The sequence below is a fragment of the Blastomyces gilchristii genome (assembly GCF_000003855.2).
Source record: "Blastomyces gilchristii SLH14081 genomic scaffold supercont1.2, whole genome shotgun sequence".
Lineage (NCBI taxonomy): Eukaryota > Fungi > Ascomycota > Eurotiomycetes > Onygenales > Ajellomycetaceae > Blastomyces > Blastomyces gilchristii.
Genome location: NW_003101681.1, coordinates 796,525 through 817,276, shown reverse-complemented (window position 1 = coordinate 817,276; position 20,752 = coordinate 796,525). Strand labels below are relative to the sequence as shown.

The following is a 20,752-nucleotide window of genomic DNA, read 5'->3' as shown; positions in this document are numbered from 1 at the left end:
CATTAGCGGCGAGGTCGCACCAAAGTGTACACCGATGGATATGGATCTCGAAATTCATTATAAGGGAGCCAAAAATCGATACGGAGGATGATGAAAGTGAAGCTGAAAAGAAGAAGACCAATGGCAATAAAGCAAACGTAAAATGTTTCAGCGACCCGCGTCTCTGTGTAGATCATTGACTATAAGCCTAGCTATGCTGAAGGGGAAAATAAGTTATTGATCCAACAAGTATCCATATCTCTCTGTTTCATTTGGAAGAGTAATCACTTGCTGATGGGAGATGATATGATAATCATGCCATTGGTGAGAATTTGACTCCATAAATAGAAGGGCAGGGGAAGAGGAAATTTTTTAGAAATTGAAAATGAAAGGGGCGCCGCGTGTGCAGGTATGGTATAGAAAGGTTCAAAGGGTGTGGAACAAAAGTTTGTGTAGCGCATTGTATAAATAATGATTTTTTAAAGATGTAATAAAAGAAGCTGGACAAGATGAATGAGGCAATGATAAATAAATAGGATGCCAACCAGCAGGGGAGACATGAGTAGTAAGAACGCAAATGCTGGAGGGGAATACAACTGGAGAGATAGAGACAGATATGGCCACAAAATTAGCAAGCAAAACAAGTGAAATAAAAAAAAACACCGAACCTTGCAGCAGAAAATAATAAAAGGCGCACGAAAAAACAAGAAAATATCCATGAATCCAGCACGAGAAGATTCCTGATCATCCTTCTCGTATACGTATCCTGCAGAGGCCCATTTTTCCCACGCCAAGAAACAGACAAGTAAAACACAATCGTTTAATATGTACGCCTTAACATGGCCGCTTTGTGAAATGGGCAAATCTCTCGAGGTGTTTTTTTCTTTTTCTTCTTTCATTTGGGGGGCGGAGAGGAGCGGGGGAAGAGGTCATCGACGAATAAGAAAAAGAAGGAAAAATATCCCACGAAAAAAATATATCGACGCGCTTGAAATGAAGGCTACAAAAATGATGTTGCGTGTAAAGGGGGGATAATTTTTGAGGGGAATAATTTTTGAAAAATAATAGGGCTGGCTCAGCAAAATAAATGATGTACCCCAGAAAACATCTGCGAAGGCAGAAAACGGATAAAGGGTAAATGGACAAGGAGAAAATGATGTTCGTAGTGCGACACAGACGCAAAATTTGGGAAATAAGAAAATGAGATGCAATAAAGAGGTAAAAGGAGCCGGCCACGAAAAGAAGACCCAAATTACAACCCCCTTTTTTGTCCGCGCGGGGGGGGGGGGGGTTGTAAACGAGAACGGGAACGAGTCCTCCTGAGTTCCAGCAAGGCCCAAGCGCGCACAAGCAAAATGCGCCGGAGCAATATGCACTTTCTCGCTAATCCCGAACAATAAAATAGCCGCTCCTTCCTTCAAGATTCCATGCAGTGGTCAATAGCCCCGAGAATAAGCCTGTAACTATGAGAAAATGGCAAAAAATAAACTGAGGGAGACAAATAAATATCGATGCAAGTATAAAACAAAAGTGGAAATTTACTCAAGAACAAAAATATAATAGTGGAAATCAAAGCACAAAAAGGGTCGTGGCATGGGGCAAAACATCAAAAGAGGCAGAGGCCAGCGTCGCATGACGATCTAACATGTAGAGTCCAGTGTTCCATAACGCCAGACGCTCCAGTACTCATCACACATGCAAAACATTATATAGATGCGTTTATATGCTTTGATCTATCGGCCCATGAAATCAGCATAAGCAGTGACATTCATGTTTGCCATACCTGGACCTGCCACTCCGCCGACAGGTCCGCCATTAAGAGCCTGCGAACGTGATGTCCCAATAGTGCCAGGGTTCATCCCGAGCCCCGACACTGAGTGGCTATTAAAGGTGGTGTTGGCTGCAGCGTTGTTGATGCCGGCCATAAGTGGATTGATCGAATTGTTTGTGCTCGCGAAACCAGGAGGGATGCCCAATCCAGGTGGGAAAGTGTTTGCTGTTGCGAAGAGTGGCATTCCGTTGCCATTTGTCGATTTCCCAGCATTAGCATTGGGCACTGCATTCATTCCAGGAGGTGGGCCTGGGCGGACCCCGAGAGGGTTTTTGGAGAAGCTAAGGCGAATACCGCCTTTAACGCTGTTAGACAATTGGTATCCGTACAACTCATGGAGAGCCTTGGTCGCAAAAGAGATGTCTTCAAATTCGACGAAGCACATGGGTCCGTTCTGCTTATTCCGGAAGCAGAGTCGCTTGTATCCGCGTTGTTTGGTAAACAAAGCCTTCAGCTCGTCTTCTGAGGTATCATGTGGGAGGTTTCCCACGTACAAGGTGTTGCAAGGAGGGTTCTGATCGGCTGGGTTGACGGGTGGATAATTTACCCGATGATATTGAGAAGCATGCATGTATCCAGAATTTGGTACTATTGTAGATGAAAGGCCGGGTGGCATTGTACTGGTGGGAGTCCCAATACTCGTATTCGATCGAGTGCCACCCAATTGCTGCATGGGAGTACCAACATTTGTCGACAACGAGAGGCTGGCGAAGTGAGATAGAGGGACTGGTGGGTTGGTCAACCGCCGCTGCAAAGCTACCGGATTAGAAGGTCCGTTCCGGGCATACCCAACAGGGTCACTCAACAAGTCGCCGGTATCTTCGTCAGGATCTTGTTTGATCATCATTTTGCCGGAGCCGTACGAGCGATCACTGATTGAATTTTCGATCGGCGACTGAGGGGAGAATATGGATGTGAGTTGAGAATTTCCGTCTGGCGCTGGAAGCTCATTATTCCCTGCTCTTTCGAAAGCCTGGAAGGCGCCATTGAAAAGCGACGTCTGGCGCGTTAGGGACGGCGGAGCGCTAACTTGAGACGCGGAGTTTGACAGGGCGCGGCTTGACGCATGGTCGATTGTATTGCGGCGCACAAGGGAGGCAGATGGAGCATTAAGAATTTCAACGATCATATTAGCTTCACCCGTGCTGTTCAGTTTGCCATGGAGAGCGTTCCGAACTTCCTCTGCTGCGGCTCTCGTTTCGAAACGTGCGATCGCAGAGCGACACTGGCCGTCTTCAGGATGTTCGTTCGGAACGAAAGCGTAATCGACCAAGTGTTGGGAAAATGTAAGTAGCCCGTGCAGCAACTCGTTGCTGTATGTTGGTGCTAAACGTCGCAAAAGAACAGCAACAGTGCCGCCATTAACATTTTTAGTAGGATATGCTCCACTCATGCCGTTCATATTCGGCATGCCATTTCCACCAGCATCCATTTCTGCAAGATGCAATGACGGCTGGCCTATCGGCGGAAGCATGGTATTAAAAGCTGCGGAAGCGGTCGATGATGGTTGAGATGATACAGGAGAGAATGGTTCGGGTATACTCGCGTTGTGTATGTTGGATGTGCCGTTGGGTGTGGAGACTGGGAGATGGGAAATTGCGGCAGAACTGGAGCCGTTGCGCTTCAGCGTTGGCCTATTGTACATTGCGTCCGACTGGTTCGACTGACCGTTGCTCATGGTCGATATAAAGACGCTTAAGGCAAGGAACGTGCTGGCGTAGAGAGGAAGTCGAAAGTCCCCTTTTCTCCTTTAGGACGATCCTCGCGAAGGTGTCGCGGGTCGCGTAAATTGATGGGTCTCACGGTTGATAAACAGTAGCAATACGAAGCGATCGTAAGAAGCTGTAGTATAATTCGAGAAATTTGTTTAAATCGAGTTCGAGGAGGATCGAAGGTCAGACTCGACGCGAGAAAGGAGATAGGAGGCTGGTCGGCGTAGGATTGGTGTGACGAACAGGTTAAGAACTTCTGCGCATCGCTAGAGGACGTCGAGCTGAGAAAGGTAGCTGTTTCGCAAATGTCAATACTATAACTTTGAAAATCGCAATACAAGTGATTGACAATGAGCGATAGACCGAATAAAGTGGAATTGCAGAATAATGGAGTGTGTGTGGATCCAGTAAAGATGCGTTGGGTGTACAGATAATCCAAATCAACAAAGCGATGCGATGAGGACGATAGCGTAAGATAGCTGCAATAACAAAATGGGAAGCCAAAGGAAGATGCCGCGCTCCGAACTCAACATTGAGCAGAGACCGTGACGGTATAGGAAGACGAGGATCGGGTGATGAATCCAATGGAAGGTTGTACAGGGGGCTTCTTTCGCTTTTTTTGGCCCGTTTTTTCGGGGAGGGAGGTGTGTTTGGTAGAAGGAACCGCAAGAAAAATGACACAAAATGAACAATAAACGGGGAAAATATGAAGAGCGATTTGAGAGCTGAAACGAGCAAGAGAGCGAAAGGAAGAAAGGAGAAGAAAGGCTATGTGCAGACAAGAGGGCGGATGCGAACAATGGGGAGAGTTGGGTCAGGTTGAAGATGAAGAAAGGAACGAGGACTACTAACAAGGGTTCCAGATTGACCCAGGGCCAGAAAAACAACTGGGTTCTGAGAGATGGATCTCCAATAGCAAGTCGAATAAATATGCGCGAGGGTGGTGATTGAAGATGGGCGACACGGTGCCGATGTTATTGGTAGAATAATAATGGCGGAATAGTGTTAAGGTGCGCCGGAAGATTTTTTCGATGGGCTTGTCTCTTATTCGGAGAGGTGACAGTCACTGTTGGAATCGCGCAAGCTTCGAGCCCAGACGAGCGAGAGCCGAGATCGAAAAGGTCGGAGAAAGGTACGACAAGTGCGCTGGGAGCAGAGACGGCAGGACAGGCTGCTGCTTGGCTGCTTCAGCTAAGACTTGCTAGTGTGATTGGAAGTGTGTGTCTGGGTGCAGTTACCAGTCTCCTGCGCCCGCTAGAGTGCAGGGTTGGCAGCACAGCGAATGTGGTTGGCTGGCGCGATGGCTAGGTGGCCGATCCAAGGGGGTTACGTGAGGGAGGGTACGGAAATTGGGACGGATTGGTGGGAAGAGCGTATGGGGTTGGAGGAAGAGGGAGGACGATGCAGAGAAAAGCGCGACTTGGAGATGAAGCTGGAGTTTGGAGATGGCGAGATGGCAAGATGGCAAGATGGGGAGAGAGAAATGGAGAAATGGAGAGATGAGGAGATGAGGAGACGAGGAGATGTGGAGATGGAGAGATGAAGAGGTATGGTATGTGGTTGACACAGGATGAAGATGGATGGGAGGATGAGAGGAAGAAGAGGCTCTGCGGCGAAATTGGTGGTTCTCCGCAGGCAGGAATCTTTAGTGGCGATGGGTGTTACCTAGGTACACCATTAGGCTTACTCCGGGCGCGGGGGAGCCTAGAGTCTAGGCGCCTTTTAGGGGTGACGGGTGGACAGTTATGGGGAACGATAGAGGACCTGATAGCCCGATAGTAAAAACTAACGATAGCTGTAGATCTCCAGAACTGCTACAGAGTAGGATCCGAATGGCTCTGCTGAGTCCACTTTTGTAAAATTTGTTGCGTGGTGCAAAATGCTTAAGGTTTAAAATAAATACTTCCGGATGCCCTGGGAGTTTACCGATTATGGAACAGCGCAAGGATGGTGGCCATCATCGCAGTAACCTGGAACAATGCGCACCTTTGAGTTAAAAAGTAGTCTCCAGCCCGTTCTGCACAACTTCACTGTCTCTCGACACCCAGCTATCATCCAGTGAAGATGACGTTGGGGATGCTTTCCTTGCCCATGGGAACTACATGAAATAACCGCATATATGTGCAACACCCCAGAGAAACGATTAGGGAAAAAAATTTAACACTTAAGAAGGGCCCCGCGAGATAAGATGAACCCTTCACCTGACCGTCTGAAGACATATCTCCACCGAATCTATGAGCACTTGACATACGGACGAAACCATATCTACAACGGATGGCTTCAACAAATGCATTTGAAGTTGACCAACAGCGCGTATCCAACCCCAAACTTCCTCTTTTGATAACATCTGCAGATTCATTGTGCCATTCCTTGCGTCTTCCTGCTTCTTTCCTGCCAAGACGATCCCTCCTGTCCTCCAAGGTTTTCCGGGGAAGCCCCCAGCTTAGGGGTTGGGGACCAGACGGAGCCTCTCCTCTCATTCGTGCTTTAACATGTTCGACGACTAGAAAGAGATCTCGCGGCCGCTTTACAGATCTGTACACGGCGAGGAATTTCGATCATCTCGAGTTTTATTCCTCTCAGTTCATGGTCGACCGGATAAAGAAACCCGTTGTTGGAACTTGGTGGGATCTGTTGAACCCAATGAAACTCATCCCCAGTCATTCTTTTAACTGAACCCAACCCAACCGTTGGAATGAGTATGCACCTGTCCCCTTCCAATCAAGGTTCAGCCTTCTTAGCTAATGAGGGGAAAGTGGATTGTTCTGGCCGGTGCGTACATCCATGGACGAGTTCCGACTCCTGAAACTTGGAATAATCCTGACGCTAACTGTTATATGTATGCGTTTGTGAATTTTTGTTATCAATAATTGAATGGATACACTCTATAACCCCTAAGAGCAGTCCAAACAACCGTGGAAGCCTGACTAATATAAGATGAGTTGATTTGACGAAGAAGGGGGTCTTCCATTTACGATTCCTGTCTGGCAGATGTTTGATGGGCACCAAACTGTCCGTGCCTGAGAGGAGTCATTCGCAACCGGCCCTACCCAAATAGAGTCAAAGCTTTATAGGGGGGAGGAAAGCCATACGCCTATGGCTGGGAAAAAGGCTTAGGAAAACGGGCTAGAATGATGTGACAAAAATTGAAACGCACCTTAGCCTGTTCTTTTCCCTCACTTATAAACCTGAGGATCAGCCAATCAGCTAGCGTCGGAGCGGCAGACGCGCAAAATGGAATTCTTGGGAGAAAAGAAAAAAATGGAAAAATTAGAAAAATGGAACCTGCCAAACCAGAATCGTGGAAATAAAAGAACAAGAAAGGAGAAGATGAGAACAGGACTCGGGAAATCAACAAAATGGAGGGTTCCCTGTCATTATTTGACCACCAAATTAGGCGCGCCAATTCAGAGAATTTATTTTCTTACCAAACCAAACCCCAGACAGGGACTCCAGTCTCCCGGTGTGGAGGGAAAGAAAAAGTTGATCATCGTATCCACCAATTGTTGATACGATCCCCTCCTAACTGCCAGTAATGTGCTACTTGGGCCGGTAAGCCCGGTGGGACGTGACCCATGTCCACATCATTTCAGCCGGGGCCCCTATTTCATCACCGACTTACAGCGCCCGCTGCTCTCTCTAAGAAAAACCGAACCCAGGACCAATGTACCGGGGTTGCCTAGGTCCGCGCCATCACCCAGGCTGGCCAATAAGATACTGGAAGCAAAATCTCGCTGTCGCGTCGTCTCAGCGGGTGCAAGCCCAACTTTCACAGCCTGTGGAGCACAAGGATGGTGATTAACCAAGAATAATCTCATTTCTCGGTCCATGTTCCATGTTGCCAGAAGCTGCGCAGCCGCGCGTGCTGGGATAGAAGGACGTCTTGAGTGAAGGCTCTTTTTTCGTGTTTAGTTAGGAGTGCGATGATTTTGGCTGACACATTGTTGTCTTGGGACCAAATAATAACTAAATCGCGGTTGTGATTTTTGGTTTCTACCGCTAATTTCTCCGCGTTGCATGCCTTGGCGTGCCACATCCCTCAGGACTCGGGAGATCCTCTTTTGTTATTGTGGAGATATAAATATCAAGGATAGAATTGGCCAAGTGATTGTTCCACGAGGACTTCTAGAATGGTATGTTTTGGTGAAAAGTTCAGTAGTGGGTGGGTGAGCTTTTGGTTGCATTTGTCAAAAGTAGTATTTCTCATGCGATGCTGATCTTTTAAACCAGAAAATGAAAATGTGGAGGTAGAATCAGATATCTCTTGTCCTCAATTGCAAATGTGTTTGTCCTCAAAGAAATGTAGAGAATGTGAATATATATCTCTTTTAAGTATAATGACTAGTGACCTAATACATCTTCACTTAAAATATGGTCAAAACTTGCTGTTGCTAACAGTGTATGTAAAATACATATTTAGTATGCACCGAGAACTCAGTGCTAAGTCAGTTGTCTTTCTATATTATTTAAAATATTAAGAAGATGTTCTAAGCCTGTAGGAGAGTATCAATAGATGGATGCTAATGCAAGTATATGTAGAATAGATGATAAAGAATGTGCCTTGTCTGATCTTATAACAAGTAGCATGGCCACGTAACAGAAGAACGTGAATTCATGTGATTGTTAAAAATCTTTTTCAAAACTTTCTACGCATAAAATCCATAAGAAGGGTAGTTTGTCTAAGCATGAGGGATTTGGAAAGATGAAGTGGAAAAATGGAACAGAAGGAGATATTAGACCCATGAGCCAGAAACAAGTGGGTATATAGAAAATGCTGTTGCTCGATTTAACGTGGTATATACAAACAGACAGCTTCCTGAATTGATATGTAGACTCTAGTAGGGAGGTTGTGTAGATATATTCATATCTTGTTCTACGCCGTACAAAAAAACTCGCATCATGGGGCCTTAGGGCTAGGAAATGTGTCTGCGATGATACTTGATTCGAAATGGGATGAACATCTCCGTCAGAGCACAGGGACGGGTGCATCCGAACGGTGAAATACCTAGGGAGCATTATTCACTTGAGATGCTCAAAGGAATAAGAGAAACGGAGAAATCTGAATCTCGATTGAACCGAGAATTTCTCGAGAGGCTTATCTCTGGTAGCAATCATCACAGCTCTTTGTGAGTTGGCGTAACTCAAGATAATTTATTGCGAGAGAATATATGGCACCTGAGGCGATCTTTCAAAATCTATTCATATTAACCGTTAAAATCGAGCGAAAATTGGTCCAAAAGTGATCTAAATTTAATATGCGTGCTTCGTTGATCGGGTAGATTTGGCGGCAATACCCTCAACTTTTGAAAATTTTTATGGGCACAGAACAATCAAGCAAGCTGGAGAAGCCGGTGACTGCCAAGCAAAAAATTAGTATCCCTGGACAGTGGCCAAGGGCGGCCCTTGATATCTCCTTCCGAAAGAGATGTTGACACTTTTTCTTCACAGGGCGAGAAATGCTTTCAACATCCCATGCCTCGAAGTACGAGGTGGGGATGATGGGAGAATTCAACAACATTCAGCGAGAAGGAACCTCGCCGCTCACGCCGCTTCAACAAGGGCAGATTATGGTTCCACTCCCGTGTACTGGAGGTAGCATTATCTATCCGAAGCCAAAGCAAGATCCAGGTGCCGAGTCAGAGGGCAGCTTTACAGGGAAACCTCAGCTGAGAACACCCATGCAGCAACAAGGTTTTAAGGTTGGAGGAGTATGCCAAGCCCACTATTCCTTATTTGCACAACGCCCCCAAAGCCCCCAAGCAAATGTCAACGACAATCGCAGAGCCGCTTCTTCGCCTCTCCTGATTTGGTCCGTGCCGATCAAACTTCTCAGAACGCCTCACGAAACGTTGTTGTATGATGTACGGAGTATTGAAAGTGGTCACAATCGTGGCCATCATGGCTACCAACACACCAGCCAGCAAGAGAGCTAGATGGCGAAAGGCAGGGCCAGGTTCATAGCTTCACAGATCACTAAGAGTGGATGGGCGTTACTCCGGAAGCGCGATCGTGGTGGAAGTTCAGATCTTTCTTCGTCCTCCTGCCCTTCGAAATGGGGTTGCATCAGGCATTGTCAATGATTATCGTATTCGACCCCCCCAGAAGTTCTGGATGCAACAACAATCGTCTATCCGTCAAGTCAATTGTGGCCCAAACTCACCATAAGCTGAGCATCACTGAAGAACCGTTTTACTTATTTAGCGTCCCCAGCTGAAAAAGGGAGATGCGCTCCCAGCAGCGCCTCATTCTTTGCAGGTTGATCAACAGTTTTCAATGAAATTTTGTTTTTCTTCTCACTCCCAACTCTAATGGACCCTGAAATCTAAATATTGGTACATTGAAGAGCGGATAGAAATGCCCCTGACAAGTGTTTTGTCCTTGGATTCCTGTCTGATCGTTACCCTGGTCTTGTTCTTTTTCGCCCCGGATTAGAGAGATAGAAAGGTTGTAACTTTGTTGACGGGCTGTGCGAAACAAAGAACAAAAGCGTGGTGATGAATCGATGGAGCCATTCTCCCAGAGACGAGATCCAATCAAGAGGAGAAACGTATTCGATCCCTGGCAGTTTCTCATGGCATCAGTCAATTAATTTTCAAGCAATCAACACCCCACTAGCGGAGATAATAATTTCGCTGGAATGGTCCCTCCATTGTTGCTCCACATGTTTGACGATGGCTACTGCGTACATCTCAAGGGTCGATTGGGGCTAAAAACCAGAGAGGACGTCAAAATACGAGTTTTGAGCCGCTCTAACTCGCGCTAATAAGCATGAAGACAGGCAACTCGCCTACTGCTTCATCTTCGTCCTTGTCGATATTTCCCCCCCTCACAGTCATTTTATTCTGTGGATGAGCCGCTTCCCCCTTGGCTGCCTGCCATGCGTCCATTCTTTTGATCAAGTAACTCTTCATAAAGCACCTACAGCCCAGTCACTCGTTTCCTTTTCGTTCTCTTGAGCTCCTCCTTTCTTTCTTGTATCCCCTGGGTACACCCTTTCTTTTTGCTATTTTATTTTTGTACGTGTCTCAAGGACCAGTTGGGAAGATGACCGAGTTGACGGTTGGTTATATGTCCGGCATAATTGCCGCAGGAATTTTTATACGTACGGGTTTTTTTGACATTGACAGCTACGGATAGTTCAAGAAGCCTCGATTTTCGTTCGAATATCCCCTAGCTGACTACTTACTACCAGTTCAACGTTTCACTCCAACGGCAACTTCTCTCATATTAAGTGGCCTTTTAAGAGAGGAAAATACGGCTGCAACATGGTAGGACTTCTGCTAGCCCCTAATACCTTTCTTCTAGTAGATTCTCATCCACGCGAGTAGGACTCAGGTTGCCCGTGCTTTGCATTCGACCTATTGGCCGACCTTTGTCGGAGCCGATACTGTTACCTCTGGTCCCGTGAGCAGAGTTGTCCAGCTTGAAGCGTTGATGAGACCCTTGGTTCTTGGAGTTATCGCCATTGCAGCAATTGTCACCCCTTTAGGCCTGTATGATGCTATTGTTCCTGCTGAATCAAAAACTTTTCACCCTTTTCAGTACACCCAAGACCACTCTTCATTTGGATTTGGAACACCACCAAGGACCGACCTAGGGTTTAATCGATTTTGTGGTAATATGGGGCACACTAAATGCCCTGGCTCAGATGTCGTGATCGAAACTCATCGAAATGGTTCGCAATACTTTCCCTATGGCTACGATGCCCGAATCTCGCCAAAAATCAAGGAAATGTATCAGAGCGGCCTCAAGTCCTTGCCGCCCACTGTTTCTAGCCTTTGGGATATTGAATGGAGGTCGTATGGAATCGGAAGGGAAAATGATGTCAACAATGGTTCCAGATTCTTGGTCGGAGATTACCGACAGGCAGGTGTCCTGGCGCTGAATAATGCATATGATAACGTGGAAGGCCTGATCGTTGATACTAAAAACGGTGGAATTGGGTTTCGTAACCACACCACTCCATCGCCGCTACCTTATGGCAGCGAGTGGTCGGAGGACCTGCTCTTTGTTGAGCCTCATACAGTGTGTATCGATACTAATTTGACTATGGATTTCGAAATTAGTTTCTCTGGCACTAGCACGATTCAAAATCTAGTCCTTACTGATCGCGGTGGATTTGTGGATCTCAATACCGATTATCCTACATACGACCGATTCAACAGCCAGAGTGATCCTGATTTGCGTGGAAGGGCACACAAGGCTGCGTACCTCAACAATGCACTCACTATGATCTACCTCAACGTTTCCAATCCGAGAACCAAGAATTTGGAGCCCTTTTCCTACATGAATTCTGAAATGAACAAAGCATTCCCTCTGGAAGGAAATATAAGGGCATATCCTGATAGATTCCTCACAAACCAAAATTTCGGCAGCTACCTAAAACTTGCTTCAAGGTTGACGAACTCCACGGTTAATAGCACAGGTTCCGGCGATGATTACCCAAATCCGTTCGATATTACCAAAGCAAATTTTAGCTCCATAGGTAAGTTACTTTAGTTCACCTCTCAAACGAGTATCTATGGGGCTGACCATTTTGTAGAAACTCTGTGCCAGGGAGCCGGTGGCCTTGACTATGCAAATATTACGAATATCAGCGCAGTGTGTGGGATGGCATTTGGAGCTGCCACACGCGGCGATGGATCTCGTTCGCTAGTGTTCGAACCGGGCACCGCCTGGACTGTGCCTTTGTATAGTTGTGCGTCGGCAGCCCGTGCTGTGATAAAGACGGTCGATTTCCGATTCAACGGCACGGATGGACTGAAAAGTCTTGCAATTCGCAGTATCCGCGAAAGGACTTACGCAAAGGATGCCGACAAACCGCTTTGGGGAGTTGAGCGCTCTGAAGAAATTTTGAATGAAGTTTTACCTCTGTGGGGTTTGGTGTCGGATGAATACAAAGGGAGGGACGATATTTCGGTCATTCAAAAGGAGTCATTATGGCTCCCCGGATACGCTGGACATCTTGGTAGGTCACCGGTGGGATACTCAAACCTACCGGGTATGTATTTCCATACTAGCGGGTTCAAGACAGCTTATGATGTAAGCACGTCCCCGCCAATCGGAGTCACTGATTATTCTGGGCAAACAAACATGGCGATGTATGCAAAATGGCAGGAATTGTCCTCTAAAGCAAACACCACAGCAAGGATCATCAACTTAGTGTGGACAGACGTTGCTGCGAACGCGGTCCTAGGAACCAAGGGCTGGATTTCGCAGATGCGGGCGAGTGTTGCCAGACGTGACAATGGAGATGGCCAAGGCTCGCCGCAGCCGGCGAACAATGACCAACGCGAAGTCCCAGTGCTCGTCTTCTGGAAAGTTATCAAGTACGACCTGAAATTCGCTATTCCCGCCTTCATCGCCCTCGTTTTCACTCTCTTCATCACATCCGCAACATGCCTTTTGTGCTTGTTTGGCTCTGCAAGGCCATCCAGGATGCGAAAGTATCTTTTCTACACCTCCGCGGGTCGCATAATGGCCGGCTTTGTGTATCCCAACCAAATCGACCCTCAAGCCCCAACAAAGCAGTGGAGTAAAAGTGTTGGGTTTAAGAGAATTGCCGTTAATGGTCCCGTTCCCACAGCAAGGGATCCAGTGATGACGTCTAACTTTGGAGACTCGAATACAGCGAACACGGATGCTCCCCTGCTCAAAAACGGTGGTCAACCACAACAGCCATACCAGGCGTGAGAGCGAATGTCACAATTCTGTCTTCCTCAAAGCCGAACCCTCGTTTCAATAAGGCCAAATCTCGCGGCCATAACTTGGCTTTGAATGACGATAATAGCTGAAATCGGTTTGCCTGATCTAAGCGTTTAAGCATTTCACCCAGTTTATGTGTAATCCATGCGTGTCTAACTCGTTCCCGATAGCTCTCCCTGACCACTTGATTATGTCGTACTTCTGGGCTCTCGCTTGTTGGCCTATCTTCTCTAGGAAGTTCAATTATTTCTGGGGACGGTTTAACATATTCTGACAGTCAAACCCACCCTTTGAGTACATATCATGTTTTTTACTATATCCTACGTATTGTTTTTTCCCCCTATTTCTTGTTGCTGAGTACTCATCTTGAATATGAAGCGACAGATTATGCCCGCAGTTCTGTTCGCCACCTATTTTGGAAACCGTCGTTTTGAGTAACCGTTCCTGTATCTGCTTTCCTGCGTTTACAAATTTTCTGGCTGATTAAATGATACGAGCCCTCTTTCTACACTCATATATCCTACGTGGAATAATTATTCATCTAATATACAACTCAATTCAAACCAACATTTTCTAGAAATACACATACATAAGCGATAACGGATATTAAAAAAAGAAAGAAAATGAACACAGACAACTAATTGGAGAAATCCAAACGCCGTAAAATGATGAAATCACGCTCTCGAGAAAACGTAAGGTTGGTACATGTAGTGCGTATGCAGGTGAAGAGCAGGATATCTAGTTTGATACCGGCTGTTTTATCCCGCGTGAATATCGTTGATGGTAATTGCCCTTTCCTGCCTTCTTTCTTTTGCTTGGCGGATCATACTGTTCAGGAGCGCAAAGGACTCATTCAGCCTAGCTACCACAGGCGTAGAGAGTTTCGTTGGGAACACCGGGAAGGTTCATTATTGTGTAGCTTTTTCCGCTGCATTATTTGTTCGCATTTTCCCGAGTCGAGGTTCAACGAGGCCCACCTAATTTATACATGATGTGTTAGAAATCCATACATGATCTGATGTGATCCAATATTGAATGAGAAGGTAATGAAACGCTACAATCTCCAAATACAATCTAGCAACCAGGTCGCGAGCACTTCCTATCTAAATCCAGACAAACACACCACCCCCAAACCCAGCCCAGTACTTTCACCTAGGAATGGGGAAGCCAATAATACAGAGAAATCAAACTAATTGAAGCCTACTAGAAAAACCACAACGTAGGACATACCAAACTCAGCAATCTCCATACAGGTTCGCTCGGTTGTGCACCAACACCCAACCAGTATTTCGTCCGCGACCTATCGAGCGCGATATCTTTGAAAGGCTTTGCTACCTTGGCTTCTGCTTCCGAGAGGCCAGTTGGTATCCTAGGAATAGGACTGTAAGTTCCGATAACTTCCAGCGGTTTCGAATCTCGCGCCGACCTGTGAATCCCAGCCCGCAAGGCACCCGAATGGTCAGCCAAATATATTCATATCCCAACGTGGTGTACTAGCGGATTTGAACGCAACGAATGACGCGTAACTCTTTCATCGGCGGCGACAATCCGAGCAGATATATTCCGATCTCCTGTCGCACTCTGCATATCCAGGAAGGAGAGGGGGGCGATGTGAAATCAGAGTATTATAGGAGAGCTGCGTGCTTGAGTTTGCGGCGTCGGGCTTCACATACCGTGCTTGCGCCACAACAATGTTGTAGAACGGCTGGTGGCGGTTCCCGAAACGGGATAAACGAATTTTGACGACCATTATAAAGGAGGACAATGGGTATCGAAAAACTCCGGCGATCGATTGAGATCACAATTCAACTGCGGGATTCGATGGACGGCGAAGGTTGCGGCTCTGAACATTTTGACAGATCCGGAGAAACAATTGAAGCGAAATATCACGTGATATAATTACGGGTTCCCGCTGGGCGTTCATGAGGGAGAAACAATACGAAATTGGCCCAGCAGTGCAGTGGATTCTTCTAAGATAGGTGATTATTTGAGGTGTAATCATCGATGAATAGTATTAGTCTAAGGTAAGTAGGATCTTAATTTGTTATGTTTGACCATTATCCGCCTAAGATTCAAACCATTATACGGAGTATATAGTTAGTATATAATGGCTAGAAAAATCACGAATTTATAAACCAGTCGCGCATGCTCTCACCCGCAAGCTGCTGAATGGGTTGGTAGTTAGCACGCGCTAGACAGTCTCCAAAGTGAAGCAACATTGAAACAATCGGTAGGCATTGCAGCTATTGTTCAACCATTATAGTTATATAATTATATAGCAAACGGATGGGGATCTAGCGTGAAGCCCAGAGAGACCATTAACTTAGTTACATCAGCAACATTTTCCGACTTAACGACGTCATCCCAAGTTTACCTCTACAGAACAGACTCGGAGATGTTGGACATACATCGTCGCAAGCAGGCCATTGCCAATTTCTGGTCCCCCTAAAATTTATATTAGCGGCCACTAAAAACCCTCAAGACGGCAAGCTACGTGCTACTTCTCTCATCTAATAACTTACATGTACCGTGTCCGACCGCGAGCAGGTGGATTACTTACCCATTTCCAAAAGTATAGATCGCTCACAACCATGACGCTCAAAGTTCGTATAATCTTTTCTACTTCGACATGTGTCCCTCATTACAAGATACATTACATCTGATACGACCCATTAGACCATTAGCGCAAAAGATGCGGCGTCCCTTGACAAGGACCTCATGGACAAAGGGGGTTTCTCCCTCGATCAGCTCATGGAGCTGGCGGGGCTTTCTGTATCACAAGCTGGTATTGTCTTATACCTAGCTGAGAAATAACGATTTGCTTTCACGTACAGTGTCTGGTTCAGGGTGGCTGACTGGGTGTATTGCTTGACGACAGTCTATCGAGTTCATCCTCCATCCACAGGCAGAAATGTCCTCGTAGCCTGTGGCCCCGGAAATAACGGTATGGGATCAGAGCTGGCCTATTTCGGAAGCCTTGTTTTACCTGTGCTGCCGTATCGTTGGTCCACAGTATTAAGCTGACTGACGATATATAACTCACGCAGGTGGTGATGGGCTTGTTGCCGCTCGTCACCTAGCTCACTATGGATATAAGCCGACTGTATATTACCCGAAACAAGGGAAAAATGAATTATACGCGGTTTGTATCCTTATCACTTGCAAGGACTATGCACAATTCCCGCTCCTTCCCTATTACCAAGTCACTCAGCCTAAACATATCCAATATCGCAAGAAACTTCTAACGAAACTACAAGAAAATAGCGCCTAAAAACCCAACTACACAACCTCTCCGTCCCCTTCACAACCGACTTCGCAGGTACCCTCCAAACCAGTGATTTCGTAATCGATGCAATTTTCGGCTTCTCGTTCCTAGGACCACTTCGCGACCCGTTCCCGAGAGTAATCTCGCTTATGGAGGAAACCAAGGTACCCATCCTGAGCGTTGACGCGCCTAGCTCATGGGATATAGAAACTGGCCCGCCGAAGGAAGGGCCTGGGGCAAAGTTTATGCCCCAAACGCTGATCAGCTTGACAGCTGCGAAGCCGTTGGCTAAATGGTTTACGGGAAGGCATTTTTTGGGAGGCAGGTTTCTGACTAAGGGTATTGTGGAGAGGTATGATTTGGATATTCCTGAGTATCCTGGGGTAGAGCAGATTGTTGAGGTGGATGTTAATAAGGAAGGGAAGTTGTGAGGGGTGCAGCGGCTTTAGGGGAAGGGGATGGTAGATTTCATACATATCTCATTGAAATTACTGATTCCTTCCTTCTAACAACATTTATTCTCATTGGTACGGCATGTTGGTGACAAACATTGAAGATGAAATAAATTTCAATATAAATGTTAGTCGACGCTAGTCTAGGAGGGTAATAGGGTAAGAAACGAGAATGGCCTTCGTTTATCCAAGCGCACTTCTGATCTCATCAACCACACTCTTGACCCTTGGTTCCCTACCAAATCCACAACTAATAACCTTCGATAGTGCCATGTTGATGTCATATATTTCTTTCGCGGCGCTTTTCACTTCTTCCCCAAGCGCTGTAACTAAAGTACCCAACGCAACAAGCACACGATATACAGCTTCAGAGTCTTTTTCTTTCATCAGAAGTTTAGTTAATCCATCGAGAAGCAAGAGGGCTTTCTCCGAGGATTCAGGACTCGAAGCCCTCCCGTCACTTGTAACGAAGACAGAGAAGTTAATATATAGGGTTGCAATGGCGATGGTTAGGTTGCGATTCGGCGTCCCCCCAGAGTTTGCAGTTACAGACCCGATTTGCGTCATGATGTCGTCAAACCTGCTAATTGCTAGAGCTCGACCAGCTTTGGTTTCGAATAAATTTGCAAAAGTCCGTACTGTTAACATCGCGTTATTCACGTTGAGAGGTGACTCGAAAACGCCGCTTGAGATGAGAGTTGAGATCAGATCACCACCAACATAGTCCGTTGAGGCTGTCACAGGGCTTGCGGCAGCGAGCAGACGGAGTAAATCAAGACCGGGAAGCCGGTTAGCAACGGGCCATGCAGTTGCTATTTTGACGATCAGTGGTATTCCGAACTCGACCTGCGGCGATTCTTTTAACGGGGATGTCTGATTCAGTTGATTGCAGAGACCTATGACAGTCTCCACTTCAGACGGACTCAGCGAAAGGTCTTTCGATCCAGAACTAACGAGTTGCTCATTCAGTTCCAAAACCTTTTTCTGGATTGCCTTGATATTTGCGGTTTTTATAGCAAGGTATGATGCTTGTGGTAAAACTTTCGGACGAGATGTTGGAATGGATGGAGCATTGTTGGCTGATCCATCACCAGGCCGATATCTCTTTTCTTCGCCCCATGGATCGGCTCCTGGAGGCGGTGGGCCTTGGCTTTGTGTCGCTGACGAACCAAGGGAAGCACCCTGTGTATTTGTGGTTATGAAATTAGCGACCTGGTCCAGATACCCCATCGGTAATTCGTTATTTTGTATAAATTTGGTCGCTGCTTCGTACGGGTTTTGCGAAAGGTTATATGGAAGTTTCAGGGGAGGCTTCCCATCCTCTATATCAACATCGAAAACGTAGTCGTAGTCCTGCCCGAGATATTCCACCTTTCTACCACTGCTGGCTGCAGAGTCAACTACAGTTCCCACAGATATCCACTGGCTCGTGGCTGTTGACCAAGTATGAGCCGTGACACTTCCATCATCCTCGCGAATCATCTGAACCTGGCCTTCTTTCGTTCCCAGCTTTTGCTTCAAGAACTCTGGACCTGGTAGTTTCTCTTTATTGATATTCCCAACTTGCTGCTGTGGGATAGACGACTCCTTGACTGAGGTTTCAAATTGGGCGATCACGGTAGGATCTGCATGGCGCTCCTGGGCTCTACTGAAGACTCGAGTAATTCTATCGCTGGCCCCGCTAACAATGTCACCGTTTTCTTGACATGCTGCAATGCTCCAGACAGATATTGCTGGATGTGTAATGGTCTGTATGCATCGATCACCACTCCATATCCTGACAGTCCGGTCCTCACCCGAGCTAACTATTTCCCCCGTCGGTAAGGTGGTCAATGAATAGATGAAACTTTCATGACCACGGAGTTCCGCAACTTGTAGGCCTTCTAGGGTCCATAATCGTATAATGCCATCATTGCTGGCTGACGCTATCTGCCCGCCCGACGGGTGGTTTGGAGGAAGTTTACAGAGGGCACGAACAACGTCGCCAGCCTTCATACTTCGCAATAGTTTTCCAGCCAGGTTATATATGCGGATCATTTGATCAGCGCATCCTAAAAAATAGTCAGTACGAACCCCTCTAATACGGCAAAATGCATTCGTTTTAAAGTGCCCGTACCGGTTACTATAGTTGTCTTGTCAAAAGCCAGCACAGCCCAGACGCTCCCTTGGTGATCTTCAAGTGTAACTTCGCATTCCCACTTCCCAACCTTCCACAATTTTGCTGAAGAATCCCAACTCCCGCTCACTACCCACTGGCCCTCCGGACAGACATCTATGGAGCATACATTGTGAGAATGACCAAGAAGCATCGCATCTGCATTTGCGTCAGCAGGTTTCCCGGGCTGCCGTGCCTCAATAATAGTATCTTGACCACCGGAGAATATCAGCCCTTCGGGATAGTCTGAGGTTGGAGGGTAGTAGGCTAAGGAGTTTATGAAAGCGGACCCGTGGGAAGATATTTTGTAGTCGTAGACCGGAGGCGGAGTGGAGGTGAGGTTCCAGACACGGACGGTCGCATCCCGCGAGGCGGACAAGACAGCTTTGGAGTTAGGAAAAGCCACAGCGCGAACCTTTAGGTACAAGGGACTATTAGTTTCCCATTTTCAGACGTCATTGATTGGGACGGGGTCCCGTAGGTATCTCGTTAGCAAGCACTTACATCATCGGTGTGGCCCTCCAAAGTGGCCGAGATCTTGAAGTCTGGCATATAGGCTATTGCCCCTAAGCGGTCCTTAGACCTTGCTACTATTCGTTTGATTGATTTTCGCTGCCACTGTTCTCTGAATTCTGATGCAATAACTGAATTTGAATTTGGAGAGTGTATTAGGTATTAGAGGACAAAAGGTGTTGCGGGTTGGGGTTGGAACAATGCTCCAGCACCGTGGTAGGGTAGGGTAGGGTAGTAGGCATGGCCAGGCACCCCGCTGCTATTGGTGGGGAACTTGAGGAGTCAACAATGCTTACTAAATCGCCCAACTCCATCCTGTGAACTTTTGTGCTGGATATTTTAACTGGCTAAACTGTGACTACGATAGATAGGATTTGGCTACGAACCCGGTTGCTACATAATATCTGGCAAAGATCCAGATGCCCATTGCCAGGGAGGTTTCAACTATTATAACGCATCAACCGACATACTACGGAGTACTTGCCGAGGATTAATTGCCCAGTTGGATGTAATAATCCCTCCACAGCAATGAGATTGAGTTTCATATGCTGCGGGCGGATATCCCACCAGCCAAAGATCAAGGAATTAAGCAACGAAATCGGGCCACCAGAAGCCAAGAGTCCGTGATTGTCTATCAGTTGCATGAATGGCCAAAATAGAAAGGACCAGTCATTCTGATACAACGCTAATAGTTTAAGGAAATGAGACATTCGGCCCATGGACACTGATGAGTAAAATGGATGAGATCGAGAATTGCAGAATCTTGTTCCAACATATATAATAATTCATTATCAGGCGGCAGTTGCATGGCCGGTTTGAATCCAGACACTAATATCAGCCATGGATGGGACAGCATCCGGGGTTTCATTCATGCAGCCGGCATGCCTTGTTGGCTGTCCCTTGGAAGGGAAATAGGAGAATAGGAGAGCACCTTTCTGGCAAATTTGTGCGATCCATCTGTATCCGAGTAAGTTTGATATCGCAGATCTTGAAGGGAACATCGGGGAAAAATCCAAGGTTGAGATATAGAAATCATGTGGCGTGGCGCCTTACCTCATTAGGGACTAGCGCCACCCACTAGTCCCAATACGGCCAAGCGGCGATGTGGGACCGCTTCGTCCTGCTATCAGATCCTGCAAT

General features: G+C 46.7%; 7 protein-coding genes across 7 annotated transcripts; 4 read left to right on the top strand and 3 right to left on the bottom strand.

Moving 5' to 3' along the window:
- Positions 1-7: 7 nt before the first annotated feature.
- On the bottom strand, positions 8-5,356 carry BDBG_00942 (RNA binding protein). Its single transcript, XM_002627988.2, has 2 exons — positions 4,375-5,356; positions 8-3,816 (listed from the first exon to the last, which is right to left on the bottom strand). Exon 2 carries the CDS (start codon positions 3,486-3,488, stop codon positions 1,713-1,715), a length of 1,776 nt encoding a protein of 591 aa, XP_002628034.1. The 5' UTR covers positions 3,489-3,816; positions 4,375-5,356; the 3' UTR covers positions 8-1,712.
- BDBG_00941 (uncharacterized protein) lies at positions 4,823-5,065 on the top strand (the record flags this gene model as incomplete). The annotated part of the gene is made up of 1 exon (XM_031720120.1): positions 4,823-5,065. One exon carries the CDS (start codon positions 4,823-4,825, stop codon positions 5,063-5,065), a length of 243 nt encoding a protein of 80 aa, XP_031576143.1.
- A 2,868-nt stretch (positions 5,357-8,224) lies between the features above and the next one.
- On the top strand, positions 8,225-9,455 carry BDBG_00939 (uncharacterized protein; the record flags this gene model as incomplete). The annotated part of the gene is made up of 2 exons (XM_002627985.1): positions 8,225-8,282; positions 8,971-9,455. 2 exons carry the CDS (start codon positions 8,225-8,227, stop codon positions 9,453-9,455), a joined length of 543 nt encoding a protein of 180 aa, XP_002628031.1.
- Positions 9,456-10,566: 1,111 nt separating this feature from the next.
- On the top strand, positions 10,567-13,215 carry BDBG_00938 (uncharacterized protein; the record flags this gene model as incomplete). The annotated part of the gene is made up of 4 exons (XM_031720119.1): positions 10,567-10,624; positions 10,715-10,790; positions 10,851-12,007; positions 12,065-13,215. The coding sequence occupies 4 exons, from the start codon at positions 10,567-10,569 to the stop codon at positions 13,213-13,215; spliced, it is 2,442 nt and encodes an 813-aa protein (XP_031576142.1).
- Positions 13,216-13,511: 296 nt separating this feature from the next.
- BDBG_00937 (mitochondrial 37S ribosomal protein MRPS16) lies at positions 13,512-15,487 on the bottom strand. Its single transcript, XM_002627983.2, has 4 exons — positions 15,383-15,487; positions 14,901-15,292; positions 14,458-14,653; positions 13,512-14,204 (listed from the first exon to the last, which is right to left on the bottom strand). Exons 2-4 carry the CDS (start codon positions 14,975-14,977, stop codon positions 14,136-14,138), a joined length of 342 nt encoding a protein of 113 aa, XP_002628029.1. The 5' UTR covers positions 14,978-15,292; positions 15,383-15,487; the 3' UTR covers positions 13,512-14,135.
- On the top strand, positions 15,183-18,192 carry BDBG_00936 (YjeF). The gene is made up of 8 exons (XM_031720118.1): positions 15,183-15,251; positions 15,367-15,457; positions 15,564-15,830; positions 15,904-16,012; positions 16,106-16,171; positions 16,275-16,369; positions 16,492-17,964; positions 18,039-18,192. The coding sequence occupies exons 3-7, from the start codon at positions 15,750-15,752 to the stop codon at positions 16,921-16,923; spliced, it is 783 nt and encodes a 260-aa protein (XP_031576141.1). The 5' UTR covers positions 15,183-15,251; positions 15,367-15,457; positions 15,564-15,749; the 3' UTR covers positions 16,924-17,964; positions 18,039-18,192.
- BDBG_00935 (polyubiquitin binding protein) lies at positions 16,069-20,584 on the bottom strand. Its single transcript, XM_002627981.2, has 3 exons — positions 19,604-20,584; positions 19,061-19,514; positions 16,069-18,995 (listed from the first exon to the last, which is right to left on the bottom strand). Exons 1-3 carry the CDS (start codon positions 19,649-19,651, stop codon positions 17,128-17,130), a joined length of 2,370 nt encoding a protein of 789 aa, XP_002628027.1. The 5' UTR covers positions 19,652-20,584; the 3' UTR covers positions 16,069-17,127.
- Positions 20,585-20,752: the final 168 nt, after the last annotated feature.

Excerpts from the sequence above, each read along its gene's own strand:
- BDBG_00942 (XM_002627988.2), bottom strand. The coding sequence starts at position 3,488 with ATGAGCAACGGTCAGTCGAACCAGTCGGACGCAATGTACAATAGGCCA.
- BDBG_00937 (XM_002627983.2), bottom strand. The coding sequence starts at position 14,977 with ATGGTCGTCAAAATTCGTTTATCCCGTTTCGGGAACCGCCACCAGCCG. Across the intron at positions 14,654-14,900 it reads ATTGTTGTGGCGCAAGCACG|GTCGGCGCGAGATTCGAAAC; the intron begins GTATGTGAAGCC and ends TGGGATTCACAG. Across the intron at positions 14,205-14,457 it reads TATGGAGATTGCTGAGTTTG|GTGGGCCTCGTTGAACCTCG; the intron begins GTATGTCCTACG and ends TGTATAAATTAG.
- BDBG_00935 (XM_002627981.2), bottom strand. The coding sequence starts at position 19,651 with ATGCCAGACTTCAAGATCTCGGCCACTTTGGAGGGCCACACCGATGAT. Across the intron at positions 19,515-19,603 it reads TGGAGGGCCACACCGATGAT|GTTCGCGCTGTGGCTTTTCC; the intron begins GTAAGTGCTTGC and ends TTGTACCTAAAG. Across the intron at positions 18,996-19,060 it reads CAAGACAACTATAGTAACCG|GATGCGCTGATCAAATGATC; the intron begins GTACGGGCACTT and ends ACTATTTTTTAG.
- BDBG_00936 (XM_031720118.1), top strand. The coding sequence starts at position 15,750 with ATGTACCGTGTCCGACCGCGAGCAGGTGGATTACTTACCCATTTCCAA. Across the intron at positions 15,831-15,903 it reads TCACAACCATGACGCTCAAA|ACCATTAGCGCAAAAGATGC; the intron begins GTTCGTATAATC and ends ACGACCCATTAG. Across the intron at positions 16,370-16,491 it reads GGAAAAATGAATTATACGCG|CGCCTAAAAACCCAACTACA; the intron begins GTTTGTATCCTT and ends ACAAGAAAATAG.